At 35.4% G+C, this 19,671-nt stretch overlaps 1 protein-coding gene across 1 annotated transcript in view; it reads right to left on the reverse strand.

Moving 5' to 3' along the window:
- Positions 1 to 19,671, reverse strand: part of GRB14 (growth factor receptor bound protein 14) — a 65,102-nt gene that overhangs the window by 5,488 nt on the left and 39,943 nt on the right. The window contains exons 5-13 of the mRNA XM_048952599.1: positions 15,067 to 15,188; positions 13,571 to 13,645; positions 6,924 to 7,061; positions 5,741 to 5,851; positions 5,451 to 5,546; positions 4,860 to 4,940; positions 3,234 to 3,350; positions 3,077 to 3,134; positions 2,900 to 2,987 (exon numbers count right to left, since the gene is read on the reverse strand). Coding sequence (XP_048808556.1) covers positions 2,900 to 2,987; positions 3,077 to 3,134; positions 3,234 to 3,350; positions 4,860 to 4,940; positions 5,451 to 5,546; positions 5,741 to 5,851; positions 6,924 to 7,061; positions 13,571 to 13,645; positions 15,067 to 15,188 — 886 coding nt within the window. The remainder of the gene's footprint in view (positions 1 to 2,899; positions 2,988 to 3,076; positions 3,135 to 3,233; positions 3,351 to 4,859; positions 4,941 to 5,450; positions 5,547 to 5,740; positions 5,852 to 6,923; positions 7,062 to 13,570; positions 13,646 to 15,066; positions 15,189 to 19,671) is intronic.

The following is a 19,671-nucleotide window of genomic DNA, read 5'->3' on the forward strand; positions in this document are numbered from 1 at the left end:
GAAATAATCTTAATTACAAAAATGCTTTTAATCAGTATTCCTTTGAAAAAGTATCACTGAAAATACTTTTTCTTAAATTATTTTTCACCTTGAATATTATGTGCATGAATAATATGCATGAATGACACTGCAGGCATTTGTTTTTACACTGCATAGAATTACAGTGCAACTCTGCAGACAGAAAAACACCCTCAAAGTTAGTGCTTTGAACAAAATTTTTCCTTGGACTCTGACAGTTACCTAAATCTCAAACTTTAAAAGGAAAATTTGAAAGGTTACTATTCAACAGGTAATCTATGGAAAAGGTAATGCAAGACTTACTAAAATAATTTTCACCTTACCCATACTCATAATGCACACATATCTGTACACTGTCAAAATTCCCAATTCACAGTCTATTTTATAGCACCGTTGTTGAAATCACAACACTCTCAATGGCCAACAGTGTCACTGCAACTAGTTATTTGATTTCAGACAGACTGTATACATAGTTTTGCCATAACCTTGTAGAGTAATCTGGTGCAGATAAAGGATGAATATAATCTCACTGGACTGTAGAGTTTGCACTACCAGTAGAGACGAACAGTTTGGTGGGCAGAGGGAAATACCTGGGTTCACAGCTTTGTAGCAGAGTTTGAACTGCCTGTACTATGCAGGTCTGGAGTAAATATAGCTAACAAATGTACCAAAGAAGAGAAATGAAGGGACAGTCACAGGAGCAACCATTCTTATTTTTCAGGAGGCAAAAGAAACAGGCAACGTAGACCTGCAGATGTCAGACAAGTGAGAGCTAGCCACCCACTTTTTCCCAACCATGTATCAGAAATGGGAGCACAACTGTATGAAAAGAAGGGATTTCAGAAGAAAAAAGCAGACAGCAAAAACTTTCAGTACACTTTCACAGGATAACAACTTGTATCCAAATTTCTGAGTACTACCATTTTAATTCTAAATATTTTATGACTTCTGTTTTTACAACAAAGGTAAGAAAATATATGAAATTAAGAAATTTTGAGTTCATAATGATTAACATTTCTATCAAATTCAGACTAATTCAGAACGCTGATACTAATTCAGTTATGAAAGAGGGATAATTGCCAACCCACCATACAAAGGTAAGATAACGATTAATATTTCTCAATACTTTCAGGCTCTCCTAATAAGCTCTTTCTCACCATCTAGTGGCTTTTCACCCCTTTTCAGGACATCAATTTTATTTACTTAGTTATTTTTACAAAGCATAATTTCAATCTGCCATGTGTTTGTCACTAAGAATTGGCTTTGTTTTTAATTCAGAAAAAAAAAAAATAATGATAAGCATGTGCCATTTTCCGAATATCCAAATTGAGTTCTCTATATTAAAATACCATGATTCACATCAAACACTATGCAAAGTAATCACGAAACGTATGAAAAAATGCAGGTGGATTAGGATTTTTGCTGTCATTTTGTTTGTTGGAATAGGAAAGATGTGAACATTTTTCCCCTTCACATAAAAAGGTCTTTACTCTTTCCTAACTCTACAAAAACTAACCTATTTTAGTTGAAGAAACTTTTAATAAGATCACTTTATTATGAAGAAAGGGCTGTAGTTCACATAAGCTTAAAAATATTGGTTGGAGTTTTTTAAATGTGCTGGATGACTCCAAAAACATTCTCAAAAATATAAAAGGAATTTTCTGAATGACCAATTGCATTTTGTCGTGGGCCTTTTGGAAATGCTATTATCCCACTCATCTATTGAGGGCTGATCAGTTGGCAATCCTGTCAACCACTTATCACTGAAAAGACTTTAAATGTAAAGGGGTAAAGTTCAAAATCTGCAATGCTGCTTATTCCTTAAGGAATGTTTCTTCTACATCTGAAGAGTAGGTCCAAAAGAATTAAGGTGGGATATAAAGGAATATGATTTTTGCAGTCTGTAACTGTCATTTATTTATTTCAAATACTGAAATCTTTATTCCTTTCTACAATAGTCCTTTCACCTTCTCTTAGCCACATAAACAGTCTATTTGTTGGTATATATGGTATATGTCACATACATACAAGATCCCTGCTTGGAATCAGTTTTATCTTTTAAGCACCTTAAAAGGTTCAACTTGAATACTTTTTTCCAGCATACACTGCAGCGCATTTATGTCTTCATTGTAGTTCATGAGTACGTACGCCAGGTTAGGACCGCTCACACCACTATGTTATAATCAGTTCTAAACAGACCACTCAGGATTATCACTCTCACCAAAATCACAGGGCTTATCTGCAAATAGCTCCAAGAATGTTTCATTCACTCACTGAATGAATGAGGCCCGATTTTACACGGGAGTGCAAAATGTACACAGGAGTAGGAATAAAAATACAGAAATGAAAAATATCAGGATTTAATAATGAAATATATATTCTTTCATTTTTCTCTGAATGAATATTTAAATGAGAGAAAAATAGAAGTGATTAGCCCTACCCTAATATTTATTATTTACCATTAAGGGATAGCAGGATCTTTACTCAATGGCTATCCCTACATAGTTCATTTTGGAATAATGTTAGGCAGTTTTCTGAGTTTCCTTCACTCTTTCATCACTAATAAGAGATACAAAAGACACCAGTGCCAAAGTTGATAGGTCACATAGAATATTGTGCAAATACATAGCTCAGATGCTTGGCTCTGAGAGAACACAAGTAATCTGTCAGTGACAGAACTGAAGTGTTAGATCACCACTTTAATGCTTCCAAAAGACATAAAATAGAAACCAACTGATCCCCAGATAGCCCTATATAAAAGAATTTTTATTTCTATTAGGTAAGTGCAAAATCTTTCTTCCTCCATCTCCCTCCTACAATAAAAAGTAGAATTGTTGGCTAGAAATATGTCTCAGAAGAGTTATTTAAAGAATTAGCTTACCCATCTACAAGCCCATGCTGTAAAATAAGTCTCTGAGCTTCATCTCTAGAGATTTTGTGATGAAACCATGACTGAGATCTGTGAATAGCTGTAGAAATAAAGATATTTTTAAAATATATGTTGCCTTTATTGAAACAACTGCTGCATTTTTTCTGTAATGAAATAATTCACACATACCCATGTTAGACATGGCAATAGGACTACAATGTGAGTTCAGTCGTAGGCACCCTCTTCTCTGTGTGAGAGAGAATTAAAAATGATTTCAATACCTTCTTGTTAAAAAAATAAATTAAAATCAGAAACAGTATTCTGATTAAAACAAAGATGTTTATACCCGCCAGGCTAATCCTTCTTCAACTGCAACTGAAAGTGCTTCCGTTGGATTTTCTATAATTCTGCTTCTGTGTCCTGAGAAATCCATTGCAACTAAAGAATTTTCAGAAATACTTCTCTGCAAAAGAGAAAAACAGATTTAGTTTGTTTCCCTATTTTATTATTTTAATTAATGATCCATGTTTTAAGACAGAGCTTCTGAGTAAGCGTTGTGTTTTATAAACAGCGTTTCAAGTATCTGCAATGTTTCCCACAACAGCAGAACTCATTATACTCCAGGTACACCCCTGTACGCTGCCACAAAACTAGATTTCACAGTCTGGCAGGGCAAACCATCTTATTTGCAGTACTGGGATAAATGATGAATACATACTTTTAACATGAATTCTACTTACACGTGTTAAGTAACTATTATTAAGTTGTCAAATACATGCAAGGAACTCAGCAAAAGTAAAATAACAGGGCAAAATAACAGAGTGCCTGACTGTGGGAGAGAAAAGGGAACTTCTTGCTGCTGGCATGGGTACAAATTAATGAGGACTGTGAAATCTGAAAATACTTTCTTTATGAAATATGTCCATCAGCTTGATCACTTAATTCTTGAGTTTATCAAATTTTCTCTTTAATTCACAAATTATAGTCAAGTATAAAAATTGTACCATGCTTGCTCCCGTTTATACATTTGGTTTTAAAATCTACATGAGCTATATTGCATGTGGCTGTGCAAGAGGAGACCAATCAGTACTGGCTTCCAGACCCATTATGAAAGTAGCAGCTGGCTATCATTAGCTTTTTGTAACAGACAGTATAAATACAGTCAGTATACTAAGTGTAATTTTGAAGCCATGCTTATCAGCAGTATTAGAAAACAGTATTTTTGTGAATCCCCATAAAGGCAAATATACATCTTAGGTGTTTTAACAGCAAGAACTACGTTAAAAGCTTCAACAACAAACAAACAAAAAAAACTACCAACAAAACTGTCATAATGGACCCTGGCAACAAGCACTTTTTACACAATTTAAGCAATAAAAAGCACAATGTGCTACACATCACTCAAAAATAAATAAATAAATAAATAAATAAATAAATGAAGTGACCGGGATAAGTAAGACAAGGCTATAAAAGGACAATCCAATCCCAAATTATCTGGCTGGGGAGACAGACAGATCACCAGCCTACAGACTACTATTCCTCCAAAATCCAGTTTTGCCAAATTATAGTCTGAGCTCCAGGCAGTATTACATCAGATTAAATCCAATTTAAATAAATAATTTAAATTTAAATTTAAATAAAAACACTTTATTCATTTTTAATGCATTTACAGTTCTGCTACTTTTTTAAAATCCTCTTCGACAGTGATAATAAACCAATAAACTCCCCAAATACTGAATATTCTACAAAAGAGAAAAGCCTGCTAACTGATCTGAACTGTCCAACTTGTATGAAATAAGTAAATTAATTAATTAGCTCTCTCATCTACCCTGATGCCCCTAAAGATTTCACACACTCAAAACGCACTTAAAATCTGCAGGATCAGGTCACTAGTATAACTGACAAAAGTCACTTGAAAATAGCATGATTACAGAAACAATGGATTTACTCATGGAGCTACTGTGGGACATACCATAGGTGTCATACTCAAAGGGCTGCAGCCACTTCTACCCTGATATGGTTGTGTGTAATTCTGATACAGCTGCATCCCATACTAAAAACAGAAAACAATATAGTTAGCATTTTGAACCATAAACTGAGTAAACTTTCTTCCAGACGTAAAAGGCAATGCTATGATTCCATGATTTTTTATCATTATAAAATAGGCACAAATGCTGTTAAGATAACGAAAAAACACAACACTGTTTTTGCTTTAGTTTTTCTAAATGTACATTCTACATGAAATTCTGCTTATTTAATACACCAATTGACCTGTGCTTATTTTTTTCACAACAAACACATTTTAAAAACATCTCATGTATTCTTCTGCTTTTGTCTGCCATTACCAACAGTGTCTTCAAATACAGCCAGGTTACAAGCGATACCACTCCCTCCCTTCAATGATTCCAGTAATTTTGTCTGTCTGTTGAAAGTTCAGCTTTTGTTGTACAAAATTGATACTGCTATTGCATAGGAACCTATAATTGTTATTTCTCTACTTCACAGTATCAAAGTTTCACATAGTAAACTTAAGAAAGAAGTTAACTCCACACAGAAAAGTTACCTTAAACAACCTTATTGCTGTTATCCAGCAGGTCCTACTTTGTTCATCATCCGCACAGAGTTGTTTCAGGTCTCTGGTTCCTCCTGATTTGTTAGGCTAGAAGGCCACAGCACATTTTTTTTTTTAGCATTAATGCATATCTTGAAGATAATACCTGTTGAAATAAAAGCCACTAATTCTCCTATTTTATAATAGACAGCTGAACATTGTTTTCAAAAGGCTTAAAGAAACTTAAGCTTACCGAAAAACTGTGGCTTGCTTTAATATGTATCAGAATGATAAGCTTGTACCTTAAAGCAGAATCCATAGCTTGTTGGTGCTCCAGAAATCTTTTTGCCTGTCAAAGACATGTATATATCACTATTGCTGAATTCACAGAAAAACTGCAGATGCCTTGGCTCCTATAAAGAAGAGCAATGTAATACAGTTAGACTATTTTCATCTAACCTCTCCAGGTAAGAAACTCAGAATAGTATAGTAGTTATCTTGTTCCAAAATAAGGACTTATATCTCAGTCTTAACGTGACACTGTCTCATGAAATCTAGAAAGACGCAACTCAAAATTCACTTCCTAATGCAGAGAACAAATACCTTAAACTAATCAAAAAGTTCATTCTTCCAGAGAGAAAGAAAACACAAAATGTAAAAGTTACTAGATATCTGGGAAAACATCTACTAGATTCAAATCACAGTAAGAGTAGAAGTTGGAAATTTTGAGAACAGTATTCATTTCAAGCACCAAAATAAAATCTACTTTCAGAATTTGAAAAAACAGCACACTGTAATAATTACCATTCAGTATTAGCTGTAGCTATTACCTCCATCATCCAAGATAAGTGTAATTAAGTCAAGCAAAAAAAAAAAAAAGAATGAAAAAGACATTGTTGAGGGATGCAAAAGTAGCTCAATTAATACTCTCTGGTGGATAACACAGAAAATTCAGAACAGTGAAAAGCATGTGCTTTAAGTGGTCTGCACTAAAAGTGTCCCTCATCCTGTTTGACATAATCAGGCTTAATTTCTGCCATCAAAAGTTTGAACTAGCAAATGAAAACTGAACAATGATAAAAAAAAATTTCACGACTCTAAAAATCTTCCCTTAAAATCCTTCTAAACATAGTTTTTTGTTTAATTTACACATTGAAGTATTGTGCTCAGCTTTCAGAGCATCTACTTACAGTCCAGAATTTTAACTATTACAAAACGATTTCACTGATTGGAAAAATGTTACCAGAACAAAATAAATTTAATAGAAAAAAAAAAAAAAACTACGTTTTCCTGATACAAAGCTTTTCCAATTCTGTATCTCAATCTCTCTTTCAAATTACAACAGATAAAATATAAAATGATTTCCTTTTTAATCACATTAAGTTAAAATTTAAATTTGAATAAATACTGCATTAAATGACAAATATATATAGATGTGCTCTAAATTGAGAGTTCTTCCCTCTGTTGTTTTTTTCCTTGCCTTACCTTAGATGTACCTTTAGTGGAAAAATAAAGGCCAGATCTTCTCAAAACAAAGTATAATTTTTTCCATGATTTTTTTCCCTGCTCTTTTGCATGTAAATAGCCATGAATCTCAGGATATGTGCTGGAGCTTAGGAACATCTGAAAGAAAATATCAGGCATGCATTTCTCTTTTTATCTGAAGTCTTCTTGCTATTTCATTAACATATTCAGGCAAGACTAAGAGGAATGTATCACTGAAGCCACTATTACACCATAGTAATTCAGTTATTGGATCTAACCTCATTAAGTGTACCTCTCATTTAAGACATACAGACTGTTACATAATTCCAAGGTATGAAAGGCAAGCTACATATTTATATGGAACATATGGTTTGAAATGAGAACATTAGTTACACAATATGTTAACTTCAGCAGCAAAACTAGTGTAAGAAGTTCTGATCCCATATCTCAGACCCTATTTTTATAAAACTGCAAATCAATGCTACCAACAGAAGGAAAAAATATGACAGCTCTCCTCACCCTCCCCTGCCTGTTACAGACCAGAAAAGGGAACTGATGTAAATTAGAATTAATTCAGCAAACAAAATATCTATATCACAAATCCACACACGTTGGGAGGATACTACTGTTTTCAAAAGAGGAGGAAACATAGTCTCTGGAACATGTGTGATGCTGAAGTGGGTGCTTTAGTTGTACCAAGAGCCATACCAGGTATTTACTGCATTCAAGGTCATGTGGTGGAGAGTTTTTGGCTGAAAAAATCTGCACCAGGAACAAGATAGGAAGGGTTTAAAGTCTCAGGGGGATCAGCCCTTTTGCCTCCAAAACCACAGGTTTGCACCCTCACACATCCTTGGAAAGTCAGAATGATATGGATAGACAGAAGTTAACTGATTCACTGAGAGCAGCTAATTCATGCACTGTCTCTGCTCAAGACATTCACTGACTTCTGCTTAGCCATTTTAGCCAGACACTGTCAGAGAGCAATACAGGTGTCACATTGTGAAGACCAAGCATAGAATTCTATTCAGTCTGCAAAAGCACTTACTAAATTTGTCAACAGTGTTAACTGTATTCTAATTCCATTTAACATATTCAATTCTGTTCCTCTTTAGTCATTAAAACTAACCAAAATTATGACTCACACCCAAACATACTAACCTAGAACTTTTCAAATTCTATGTATGCAAAGGAATTCATATTATTACTACTCTCTTCAAGGAATTTTGACCCAAGCTGGCCTGTAGTAACATAAACAATATCTAGGTTTCAAGGACAAGGGGCTTTCCTGCTGATATCTGCAGCTTTCCTTGTTGTGAGCTCCTCCTATCTGCTGCCACCTCCAGAAAATCTAAGCTGATGACACGAAGCAACAGATTTCCAGGCAAGAGCCTGGCTGGCACCAAACTGCAGCAAAATTATGAAGCAAATGTGATTTTGGAAGTACACCAAGTTTTTCACCACTGAATAATGGCATCCAAATCAAATAAACAAAGCTACTTTCATTTTTATTGTTTTCCTACCTTGCAGTAGATGCATGTCAGTACAACACGTACAACATCCCAAACTGATTAAATTCAGCTGTTATGAATGCAGTAATAAGGGCAGGTTGTATGTGACAGGGGAGCACCCAGAATATCTAGCCCACAACTGAGAATGCATTATGAGAGTTTCACCACTATTTGTATGAATAGTAAATTACAAGACTAGGTACATCCATCTACATGTGCTGCTGTCACATAGCCATGTACAAATATAGTTTAAGCTATTTCATCCATACTGACAAGTAGGTCCTTCTCAGTGCTCGAACCTGTTAATTTTCCCAATTTCCCCATTTGCCATGTATTAACAAATTCAATGATTGTGAATACAAAAGACTTTTTCAGAACAGCTTTTAACTCCATAACAAAATTCAAACTGAAATTTTAGGATATTCTAAGATGGTCAATATATATAAAAATCAAAAGAGCATCTCTTTAGGTTGTAGTATCTTTGCAGAAGAGAAAATGAGTGCTTTGCTCTCAGTCTGCATGAGCATCTTCCCCACAATTCTGGTCATAAGAGCTTCCAAACAGAAGCACCATCAGGAAAAAAACATTTCTTATGCAGCAGGCCAGAGTGCAGGAATAATACAAATCTCAGCTTCAACAGTCACTTCTGTACCCGTGCTATCAGTGCTATCAAAAGTAGCAATATCGCTAGGAAAAAGGCAATTCTGTATCCATCTTTCTTTCTAAGACAGTTGAAAACTGAGACAGAAAATGCCATTAACTGTAACAAGAAATGAGCGGAAAATTTATTTCAGAGTGAGAACTGAATATATTTGATAAATATGTAAAACTAAACACAGTAGAAATCAAAGTCTTTTGATTTTTTTTAATGGAAGCACATACGAGATTAAAGTCTATTATGAGAGAAATGGATTGCTGTTTATGCAGAAAAAAGAAAATCAAAATAGGCCAAAAATCTGGGAAGTCTTTCATGTAGGTAGAAGTTGTTAGGAGAGTTAAATGATGTTATGTTGCAGGCAAGTATTACTGGTTACACAACACGCTGAAATAAGTTTGTGCCCGGACTCTCATGCAGTGAAATATATAGTGTGATATGTGGGGTGTGTCAAATGTCACCATGTCTTTCAGATACTAATATGTGATAGCACCAAGGATTGGATTATTATTTGATTTGCTCTACGACCAACAAACTTAAAACCAACCTGAATAACAAACAAAGAAAATAAAGAAAAAAGAAAGCAAAAAGAACAAAAACCAGTGGAACAGGAAAAACATTCCATTATCTCAAACGAATGCAGTAGCAAAAAATGCAAAAAATACTAGATGTCACTTGAACAGAATAAAGATCAAAAGCTGCATTCTTAATGACACAGCCTGTTTGTCTGCTTTCGGACACTGAATAATAATGCCTTCAACTTTGTCAATGGAAGAATGGCTGCACTGGGGGAAGAGAACAATATTTACAGAAGTCTATGCTTCTCAAGCAGATACACACAATTTTGAGAGTTAAATAGAGAAGCTGTTATTTTCCTAAGGATCTGTGAATTGTGATTTAATTTGATGACTGATTTCTTCAAAAATGCAAGGACTGTTGTCCATGACCTAGTCCAAGGCTATTGGGAAGGCACAGGATTTTCCTCTGAGCATGCTAATAAATGTGAGGGTCGCTAAGTAAGGAACTGATACTGATGTGCATTATTGCCTCCTTTAAACTTCAGTCATTCTGAGGGGTTTAGACTGGGAGAAAGGCCAGCAAAGCACAGTGTGGAAGATGGTGAAAGGGAATGTGCAGATTAGAATATGTCTGGAAACTGATAAAAGACTGTAATTCATTGCAGAGGTCTTCCAGTGTGAAAACTGTACCAGAGTCAGAAAAAAAATGATCAGGAAAAGAGGGACATGCTGCAGCAAAGGGCTTAAAAAAAAAATGCTTGGATCTTAAACCCATGAAGACAAAGAAACAACTAAGAATATGGAGAATGAGATGGAAATAGAGAAAGAATAAGAGGAAAGGGCAAAAGGGGAAGACCGTATTGGTAATTCTAACTTTCATGAAATTCTGAGCATTTGCTTTTGTAATTCTGTTCTGTCTTTAATTTAATTTTTCCATATGTAACATTCACATTTTACATTTGTTCAGGAAACATACATGCTACTTTCTCTAATATATTCTACACCATGTGAAAGTTTTTTTTTTCATTGCCCTGGAAGATGGCTTGGACAGCTGCTATCTACAATAACTCTCTAATGTACTTACATTATGCACAAAAAGCTATTAGAAAGAAGTAATGAAATTGGTCAATATGAGTCTTGAACTCCGAACTTCAAGTCTAACTACAGAACTTGAATAACAATCACATGTATTCAACAATCAAGAAGGAAGGAATAGGTCTATTCTTAAAGTAAACGTAGAAGAAAAGCCACAAATGCCCCAGTAACTACAACCTTCCACAATGAAGTTGTGTCATCACTGCATTTAAATGCGACTGACATCCTGCATGGTGAAAAAAATGGTAAAAACTGAAGATATTTAAAAGTACAAAATTGGAGAAATTTTACTCTCAAAAGAAATGTATTATTTTGGTCCCATAAAATAATTTCAGAAGAAATTTACTTACTTCAGTGAGGTTAGAATTTCAGCTAAGAATGAAGAACTCAGTCCTGTCAACACTATCTATGTTCTGCTGTCTATTCATTAGGAATTCTGTCTTGAATAAGAATCTGAAAGGATCTAATGTATATCTCAATGCACATCCAAGAGCTGCTCCAAGAAGCAGACCACATTTTAAACAAGCCACAAGTCCTATTTAAAATTACATGCAACAAGTTTCACATCTAATTAAACCAAGTGAATGAATTTATTGCCCACTTACGAGAGTTACTAATTCTCACACAAAACAAAAAATCTCAACACATAAAAATAACAAATATTTCATTGTCAGTGATTAACATCTACATATTGCTCTGATTTTTATTTTAAGGCATCCTACTTGCAAAAATAACATAATATGTATTCCAAAGAACCCAAAGCGGCTACAACTAGACACATGCATATGGTACGGTCACACACTAAGCAATATAATCACATACTTCTTTTCTTTTTAAGGCTAAAGATGTTTATAGTCAAGATTAAAACCCCACCTTGTTACACATAGATATGTGGCATACTTCGGAACTAGTGATCTTATTTAGCACATGCTAAATAGAGAGGAGGCAGGTAGACATTTTGCTTTTTTTTTTTTAATGCCATTTAGATATTCTGATTTAAAGTCATGAGACAAAAATACTTCCACTTTTGCTTTCAACGAAAGTCAAGAAAATTATACTTGAAAAACATTTTACTTGCTTACAGGTCAATCCACAAAAAGCTATAAAAGTATCAGAAGTGATTTTTTAATCATTTGTAAGCATTGATTTGTTAAGATTAATGTCTCTCTTGATACCTGACCAAGCACATCACAAATAATAATGCAGGACCATTAACTTGTCTTAATGAAAGTTTCCAAGGAAATAGCAACCCACTGTAAACTATCAACTGAAGAGCTCTGCTGAAACAAGCATGGCAGCTACAAATCTGAGCATTTATGTCTACTAAGTTTTGTCAGCCCAAATGCAATTAAACACGCAATACAACATAAAATAGCAACAGATAATGGATCACAAGAAATTTGTCAAACTTAACAAAATTGGATATAACTATATGTATTCAGAACAATTCTCAATCTGATCCACAAGCCTTGCACATTTTCCATGTATCACATATGTTCTGTGCTGAGGGCTGAAAGAGGTTCTGTGCAAGGCTATAAATGGCAAACAGTTTCATCTTAAAATACTCAAATATGAGGTTGTTTGCAAGCAAAAAAAATAAAATAAAAATTCTCACAATAAAGGGGACAAGATTCGATGACTAAATTAAATACTTGCCTTACACTACATCATCCATTTGCTGTGTGAACAGAAAAAGTGAATCGATTTTTTATCAGATAAGCAGCATATTTTGATGTTATAAAATTTGTATTTAAGTTCATAAAAATGATTTATGTAACAGTATGCATTAATTACATTTTATGTGGAACTCTTTAAACTACATTTGGGTATCTATTTGTTAGCATTCTCTTTTTATATATTAGTATATATAATATATATATAAATACAAAATATTTTGTATTAAATACATACATGCATACATTAATACATAAATAAGAGAATGCTAGCAAATAGATATATCTTAACAAACTTATATATGAGGATATAACTACTTAGTATAGAAGAATGCCTTGAAATTTAGTTCTTTAATGTTTTTCATTTACTGGTAGAACGTACTGTATAGATGCACAAAAATATCTATTTCCATATTACTTTTAGTTCTACCTTAAAATATCTCTTCTTATGTTGCCTTTCCAATCATTCTTTATCCCCAAAACTCACACACAGGGTTGTTGTCTTAAGACCAGTGAAAGTTCTTCTATTAATTAAATTTCCTAGTGACAAGCAAACAAGAGTGATGTGTATGTTTCCACCTTTATTACTCATTTTTCCCCTCTTTCAGAAGTAAGATGATGATCCCTGATATGGTCATTCTGTGAAATTATTCCCACTGTAAATTAAAATCTTGTGTCCACTTAAAAGATGACTAACACTGAGTGACCTACCATTTTTTTTTGTAAGGTTACAGTAGCCTTCAAGCTAACAAATCATACTAGTCAGTCTAAATTTTCTACTCATTAAGTTCAACCATTTAACTCTTTTTTGTATCCATTTGTGTCACACTGCCAATTCCTCAGTATTCTAGTGTTGTGCTGCTGTACGTGATAATTATTTCAGCACTATAATCTTTCAAGAAAACTGTTTTACCTGAAAAACTCAACACAGGTCCTAACCATTTTTCTTTAATGCATTTTAGCCATTTTTGTGCTATCTGGTTCTGAAAGAAGGTGCCAATTCTCAAGTATAGTCATATAATAACTGTCTGGAACATATACTCCATATTTCATAAGGAAAATAAGTCATTAACTATGTTTTGAGTTACACAAAAGCTACCAACAGATCTTACAGTGACAAAGAGATATGCTCACCCAATATAGACAACTGTGAATTCCAAAATATAATGGTTCATCTCCTCTAAAGGTTACATACCTGTAATATCCCAGAGTGTTTTACAGCTGCATTGGCCTCACTTGAAAAAGATATCATATGATCAGGAAAAAAGCTCTGCAAGGACAATAATTTGTATCAAAGTTTCGTAAAAAAAAAAAAAAAAAAAAAAAAAAAAAAAAAAAAAAAAGCTTACTTTAATATCCTTCCTAAATTTGTGACAGCCTATGTATTATTTGCTGAGTAACTTAGAAATATGAGAAAAAAACAAGAGTGTTTCACACAGCAGTACAAGTCATATTGCAGTACCTAGCCTTCAGTGTTCTTCCAGTAGTAACTTCTACTGCTGTTGACAAGTGCGCACTGACTTTCACTTTTAATGAAGTTGAACAACTGCTAGGGTTAACTCACATTAACTCATTTCTAATAAATGCTACAGTAGGTACCACAGCACTCAGAACAACTCAACAGGAATAGTAAAGGCTTCCATTAGGCACAGCTGCTGGATGTATTCACAGCTGCATGCTTGCCATGCTTCACAGCAGGTTCTGTTCACTGGTACACACATATTTACTCTTTGAAAGCTTCTCTACCTGTACACTAACTCAAGCTTAGAATTTTCCACTAGTACAGTGGTACCTGTTTGACATGGAAATACATGATTTGTCCAGAGAAACACCCATGGAACAAGAAAATACCCTCAAATCTCTTCTACATTTTGCCACGTCAACATTTATCTTTTCAGTTACATAATTTAGCTTCCCTTCAACTTTTCACCTTTTAGCTCCTCATTCTTGTTCGCTATTTCTCCCTTTGACATCTGAAACAAGCTGGTTGTGCAAGAGGTAACATTAGGAGTGATACAAATATACTGTGCATATGAGTAACCAGATGGTGAGTTTCTCCTTCTATGCCAGAACTGCTTCCACGGCCTTTGCCATCAAGCAAGGAATGAATCAACAGTATTAACCTTTGCCACATCTTTGAGTTACAAGTTGTCTCTGCTCCCTTTCCATTCCTAACAAACGCTAACTTTCACTTCACTTTCACTTACTCCTAATAGGTTATGGCTGCTCGTGGCCTTTTGTGTCAGCTGCCATTTAGCAGCAGCTCAGAAAAGCTGCCATTGGGCGGTGCTGGCCATAACATTCAATTTTCGCTTTAAAAATAAAATAATCTTTTCAACAGATGCCCCTCCTTGTTTTGCTTCATTTTATACTTTATATTTTGTTGCCACATGATGGAAACTTCAAAAAATTCTCACTTTGTCATAGGTCTGTCTGCAAATCTCAAGCAAGTCCATGTCTCTACTTCGCACCTCCCTCAAAAAAATAAATCATATTTTACAATTGCAATAATGTTATTGGCCAACAGCTACATACACCACAATATATTCTTATGCTTTTTATACATCTTCCATATCACTCCTTTAGATTCACATTACACTAACAGCTTTACAGTCTACCTGTGCATAACAGAAACTGCGATTTTGCAGCAACATCAAGTAATCACTTCACATACAAGATCTTATGGCTTACCACGGGATTTTTAAAAAATTCATATTTGACATAATTTTTTCTAAAATAAAATTTGCTTTCCTCTTCCATCCCCCAGCTTGACTGGACTTCCATCACTAATTCATGGTCTTCTATAGCTCTTTCTATTTAAAAAAAAAAAAAAAAAAAAAAAAAAAAAAGATATTAATCCAGCACATAATCTGCACCTAAGAGCACAACAGCACAACATGAAAACATAGAGGTCAGATAATTAAAATAACCTATGTTACAAAACATTAAACAAGTAATCTGAACACAGTCCATTAATTAGGTCCATATTACACCAAGTTATTGTTCCACTCCCACTGAATTGGGCCCAGCTTCAATGTTTGAGGTAGTTCATGTTGGGGTTGTTTTTCTTGTTTGTTTGCATTGGTTTGTTGCTCTTTTACATGGGGTCAGTACCATTATGCTAACCAATCCACGTGTTCCATGCAACAGAACCCAAGCAGCTCCTGCCACATGCTGTCCAGGGCAGCAGGAAGTGGATCATCTCAACAACTCATCTCTGTCCACCCTGCCTGGGGCATCAAGAATGTCTTTCTTACACCTTCCTCTAACGCAGCATTCATAAGTTGAAAACTGTGCATAACATGGAAAAGATGCCTTCTTCCTTGGACCATGCAATGTTTTGAAGCATTTCTAAAATTGCAGATGCACACAGGGCATTTCAACATTTTAATGCTTTTGCACAAAACAAGGATACTTTAAGAACTTCAGCAGGTGTAGCACTAGCATTCAAGAAGCAAAGGGTAAAAACCATGAAAAACTAAAAGGAAAACAAAACAGACATCTAAAGTTTACAAAGTGAGTCCTAAAATGTGCAGTTTGGTTTAGCAGAAGATAAAAGGGAATGGAAGAAAAGACAATTCAGTTATTTGTACTTTATGAGCATATTGGAGAAGCATAGAAGGTCAGAATCAGTATTCTCACTATTTTAGACTGCTCCTGCAGCACATATTCTTGATGGAATTTTTCAATTGTAAAGCAGTATCATATGCATTTAAGGGAAGACACAGCCTAAGAACCTTCCTGTAGATGTGCTGTGCAAGTTTAAGGGCTGCATACTCTGAGTAATGCAATGAGACTGCTCATAGTGTAGATCTAGGAACAAAACATAGTCCTTCCTGCCAATTATGGAGTTTTCACAACCAATTCTGATCACACATTCAAAGGGAAAAGGCAATTAAAATATATTATAAAAATCATGCAACTCACGCAATTTTCTGATCACATTTCCCAGACTTCATTTCATTATCATAAGAGATTTATGATACACTTTAAGTGAATTCTGATCTCTGTTGCTCCAAACTTTCTAAAAATTGTGAAAGAAAACTTAGGGTAGAAGGCAAACTAGTGCTGTTGTTTGTTTGTTTTTAAGCATAATTAGGCATAACATGAAATTAACATAATAATAAAGGCTAAACAAAAAAGCCAAAAAGAATTTGACTTTCATTAAATGCAGCATGCGCAACCTTAAAAAAAAAAGAATCAAACCTCAAATTTGAAATATCAAAAATTAATTAAAAAAAAAAACCAACAAAACAAAACACAACAAAGTCTCTTTGAATTACAGCATCCTTTTACTATCTTCTCTTGCCTTCTCCTTCATCAGTCACTGCTTCATGCTTCCACACTGAGGAGCCTGGTAAGTAGCAGCCTGCTGTAGCCTGCAAATCTGTAAGTTTCTTCAGGAGGTTTAGAGACAATATGCTCATAAAGGTAAATTTTACCTCAATACGAAAGTATGAAGCTCACTACTAGCAGAAGACAAAGTACACATTTGATTTACATAGCAAACAGAAAAAAGTTAAACTTCCACTGAATTTAACTCATTCTTTAAGCCCATAAAGATGGAGTTTAAAAATCCTATACGAAACTTACATTTTGTAAAAAGATCAAACGAAGCAAATAAATCATGCAGCAATTCAGAAAACACAAAATTCCCCCCCCAAATACCAAAATTAAGCAGAGTATTTTAAAAGTTTGGACAGGCTGTTCTATTCCAAAACACATTCTTCAATTGCAAGGGGGAAGAGACGCTAAAGAATTGAAGACCTTACATAAAAAGAACATTTTTTTCTTTTCAGAGAAAGCTCTCATCTAGGATGACATTTAAAACTCTTGAATGCTTGGCACTGTGACATTTAAGAAAATACCATTTCCTCAAGAGTTACTTCTTGGTACAAAAATAAGACATTCTGCATCACCTCAATGGATGGGTAAAGATGCTGTTGGTTTTTTTTATTATTTTTAAGGTATAACATTACAGAATATTTTACAATTTATTGAACTCATTTTGATAAAAGCAGCAAAACACTAAGCTAGTACACCCCAAAACACAGTCCCACAATCAAATTACTAAACGTTGCCATGAGGAAGCTGCACTTTGGTTTAGTTAGATCATTTTTTTCTCTTCCAGCTGACACAAGGAGTGTTCTCCTTTCTCTCTGCTATCTCTTCATTATCACTATCTGTAACACAACAACCACCTGCTACAAAGATCCTTCTTAACTGCGTTAAGTAAATAAAGCAAGGAACAGATTCGATACTGAAGTGCACAACATAACAAATTTCAAGCAGTCCCCTCTCTATCTACCCACCTGAAGGGAGAAGGTGGTGAGAGAAGCAAAATAAAGCAGGAAATGCATTTGCTCCACACTACTGCATAGGTAACGCTTTGTGTGATTTCCCATCTGGGGAAACCAAAAGCCTTCCCACAAGCTGCATACATGAATGCAGACAGTGAACACAAATGAGAGAGCAGAAGTGAAAGGCAGTTAGGTGCCCAGCCAAGGGACTCTGGTCTACCCAGGGGAACCTCAGAAGACGTCTGTTGAAAAAGCAGCAAGAAAATTGCTCACTTTCACAACATTCTCACTGGAAAAAGAAAAAAATATATCAGGGTAAAGAGGATTCTCTTTACAGAAAAAACAGCTATGGAAACAGAGCTTTCTTTTTCCACAGCCTGCCCTGCTCATCTAAGGCTCGCCCCAGCTGCTTCCAGCAGTCCCAGGTGAGGTGGAGACAGCACCTTTGAATTCCATCGCCTGGACTACCAGGCCACCTCCCCGAGCGCCGCGCCCGAATCACGCGATGTACAGCGCTACAGCAACGGCCGCTCCCCGGGCACCGAACCCCAGCCCGGCTGCCGCCCACCCTGGAGCGGCGGTGCGCGGAGCGCGGGCGCCACCCGGCGGCCAGAAGAGGCGCGGCAGCGGAGGGCGGCACCGCAACGCCCCGGAGCTGCGGAGACCCCGGCTCCTCCACGCGAGCGGCGGGGCGGTGGTCTCTGCTGCGAGTAACTTTCTTCCTTCTCTTCTAACCTTCACACGCAGATATCTCTGCGCACAGATGAGGACGGGGTGCAGTAATGTAATTAATGCCTGTCTTGATTAAAAGCAGAACGCTGTACTGAGCTCGCAATCCTATCTAATTCAACAGCATTCAGACAGATGTTATACGTTAAAGAAAATGTTTGCTAATTGATTAATTAATTATTAATCTCTTCATACTGGAATTTACACTGACACACTCGCTCACGGTATTTCTCTTTTCCAAACACATACATTTAACTTGGAAGCAGAAAAGGTCTGTCCACATTTCCACAGATCAAACTTACCATAGAACAATAAATAGCAGACAGTTCAAAACTGAACCACCATTTGGTAAATATTTGTTCACACTATTCATCCAGTACTTAAGGATACGCTTAATGGAAATCAAGATCAACACAAAAAACCCTTCAAACAAAAATCAGTGTCATTAATATAATTCCATTGTTATTCAGTATTATAAAAAGCAGCAAAGGTATCTCAGGTTTTCCTCTCCTTGGCCAATAGTGTTGAATTCCCATTCTCACCATCTAGGAAAAAAAATTTCTTCAGAAATGAGCACTTCACTTCTTTGTAAACCTACGCCCAAAGCAGCTGGACTGCCCGGTGAATGCAGGTCTGCGCACCTGCTTGCCAGCTATCACAAGAGCTCCACAAATAACAATTTGATACTGAAAGCTCTCAGCAAATAGTTCAGATTGAACAAATCATGCTATCTGACGGAAAGCGTACTCTGCAATTAAACAAACCTCAAGAAACAATGCCACTACTACTCTGGCATACTTTGCCAAAAACGAATTCTTCAATAGTTCCACACACTACTTAGACAGCAGTCACACTATAAATTACAAAAAACACTTCTAGTATTTATATATCAGTGCTGTCTAAAGCCATTTTTATACTCCCTCTTCTGTACCAGTCAGTCATTTACAGTCTCTATTCAGATTTAACTCTGACCCTACTCTGAGCTGGAAGCATCTCACAACTGATGCATTCCGTGCAAAAGGTTATAAATATCTTTGAAATGTTACAAAGCACGAAAAAAAAAAAAAAGGAAAGCGTTTGTGGCTGTCTTGATAGGATAAAGGAGCAGAAAAGGGCAAAGAACACTTTCAGCTTCTATAGTTCATCTTTAAAATATGACTGTTAAACATAATACAGTTTGAGATTCACAGCCAAGTTTATTTTACACAAATGCATGAGTGCAGACTCATGCAGATTCCGTTAGGTACATACACAGTGAGAGAGTTTA

The sequence above is a fragment of the Lagopus muta genome, chromosome 8 (assembly GCF_023343835.1).
Source record: "Lagopus muta isolate bLagMut1 chromosome 8, bLagMut1 primary, whole genome shotgun sequence".
In the NCBI taxonomy this organism is placed as follows: domain Eukaryota; kingdom Metazoa; phylum Chordata; class Aves; order Galliformes; family Phasianidae; genus Lagopus; species Lagopus muta.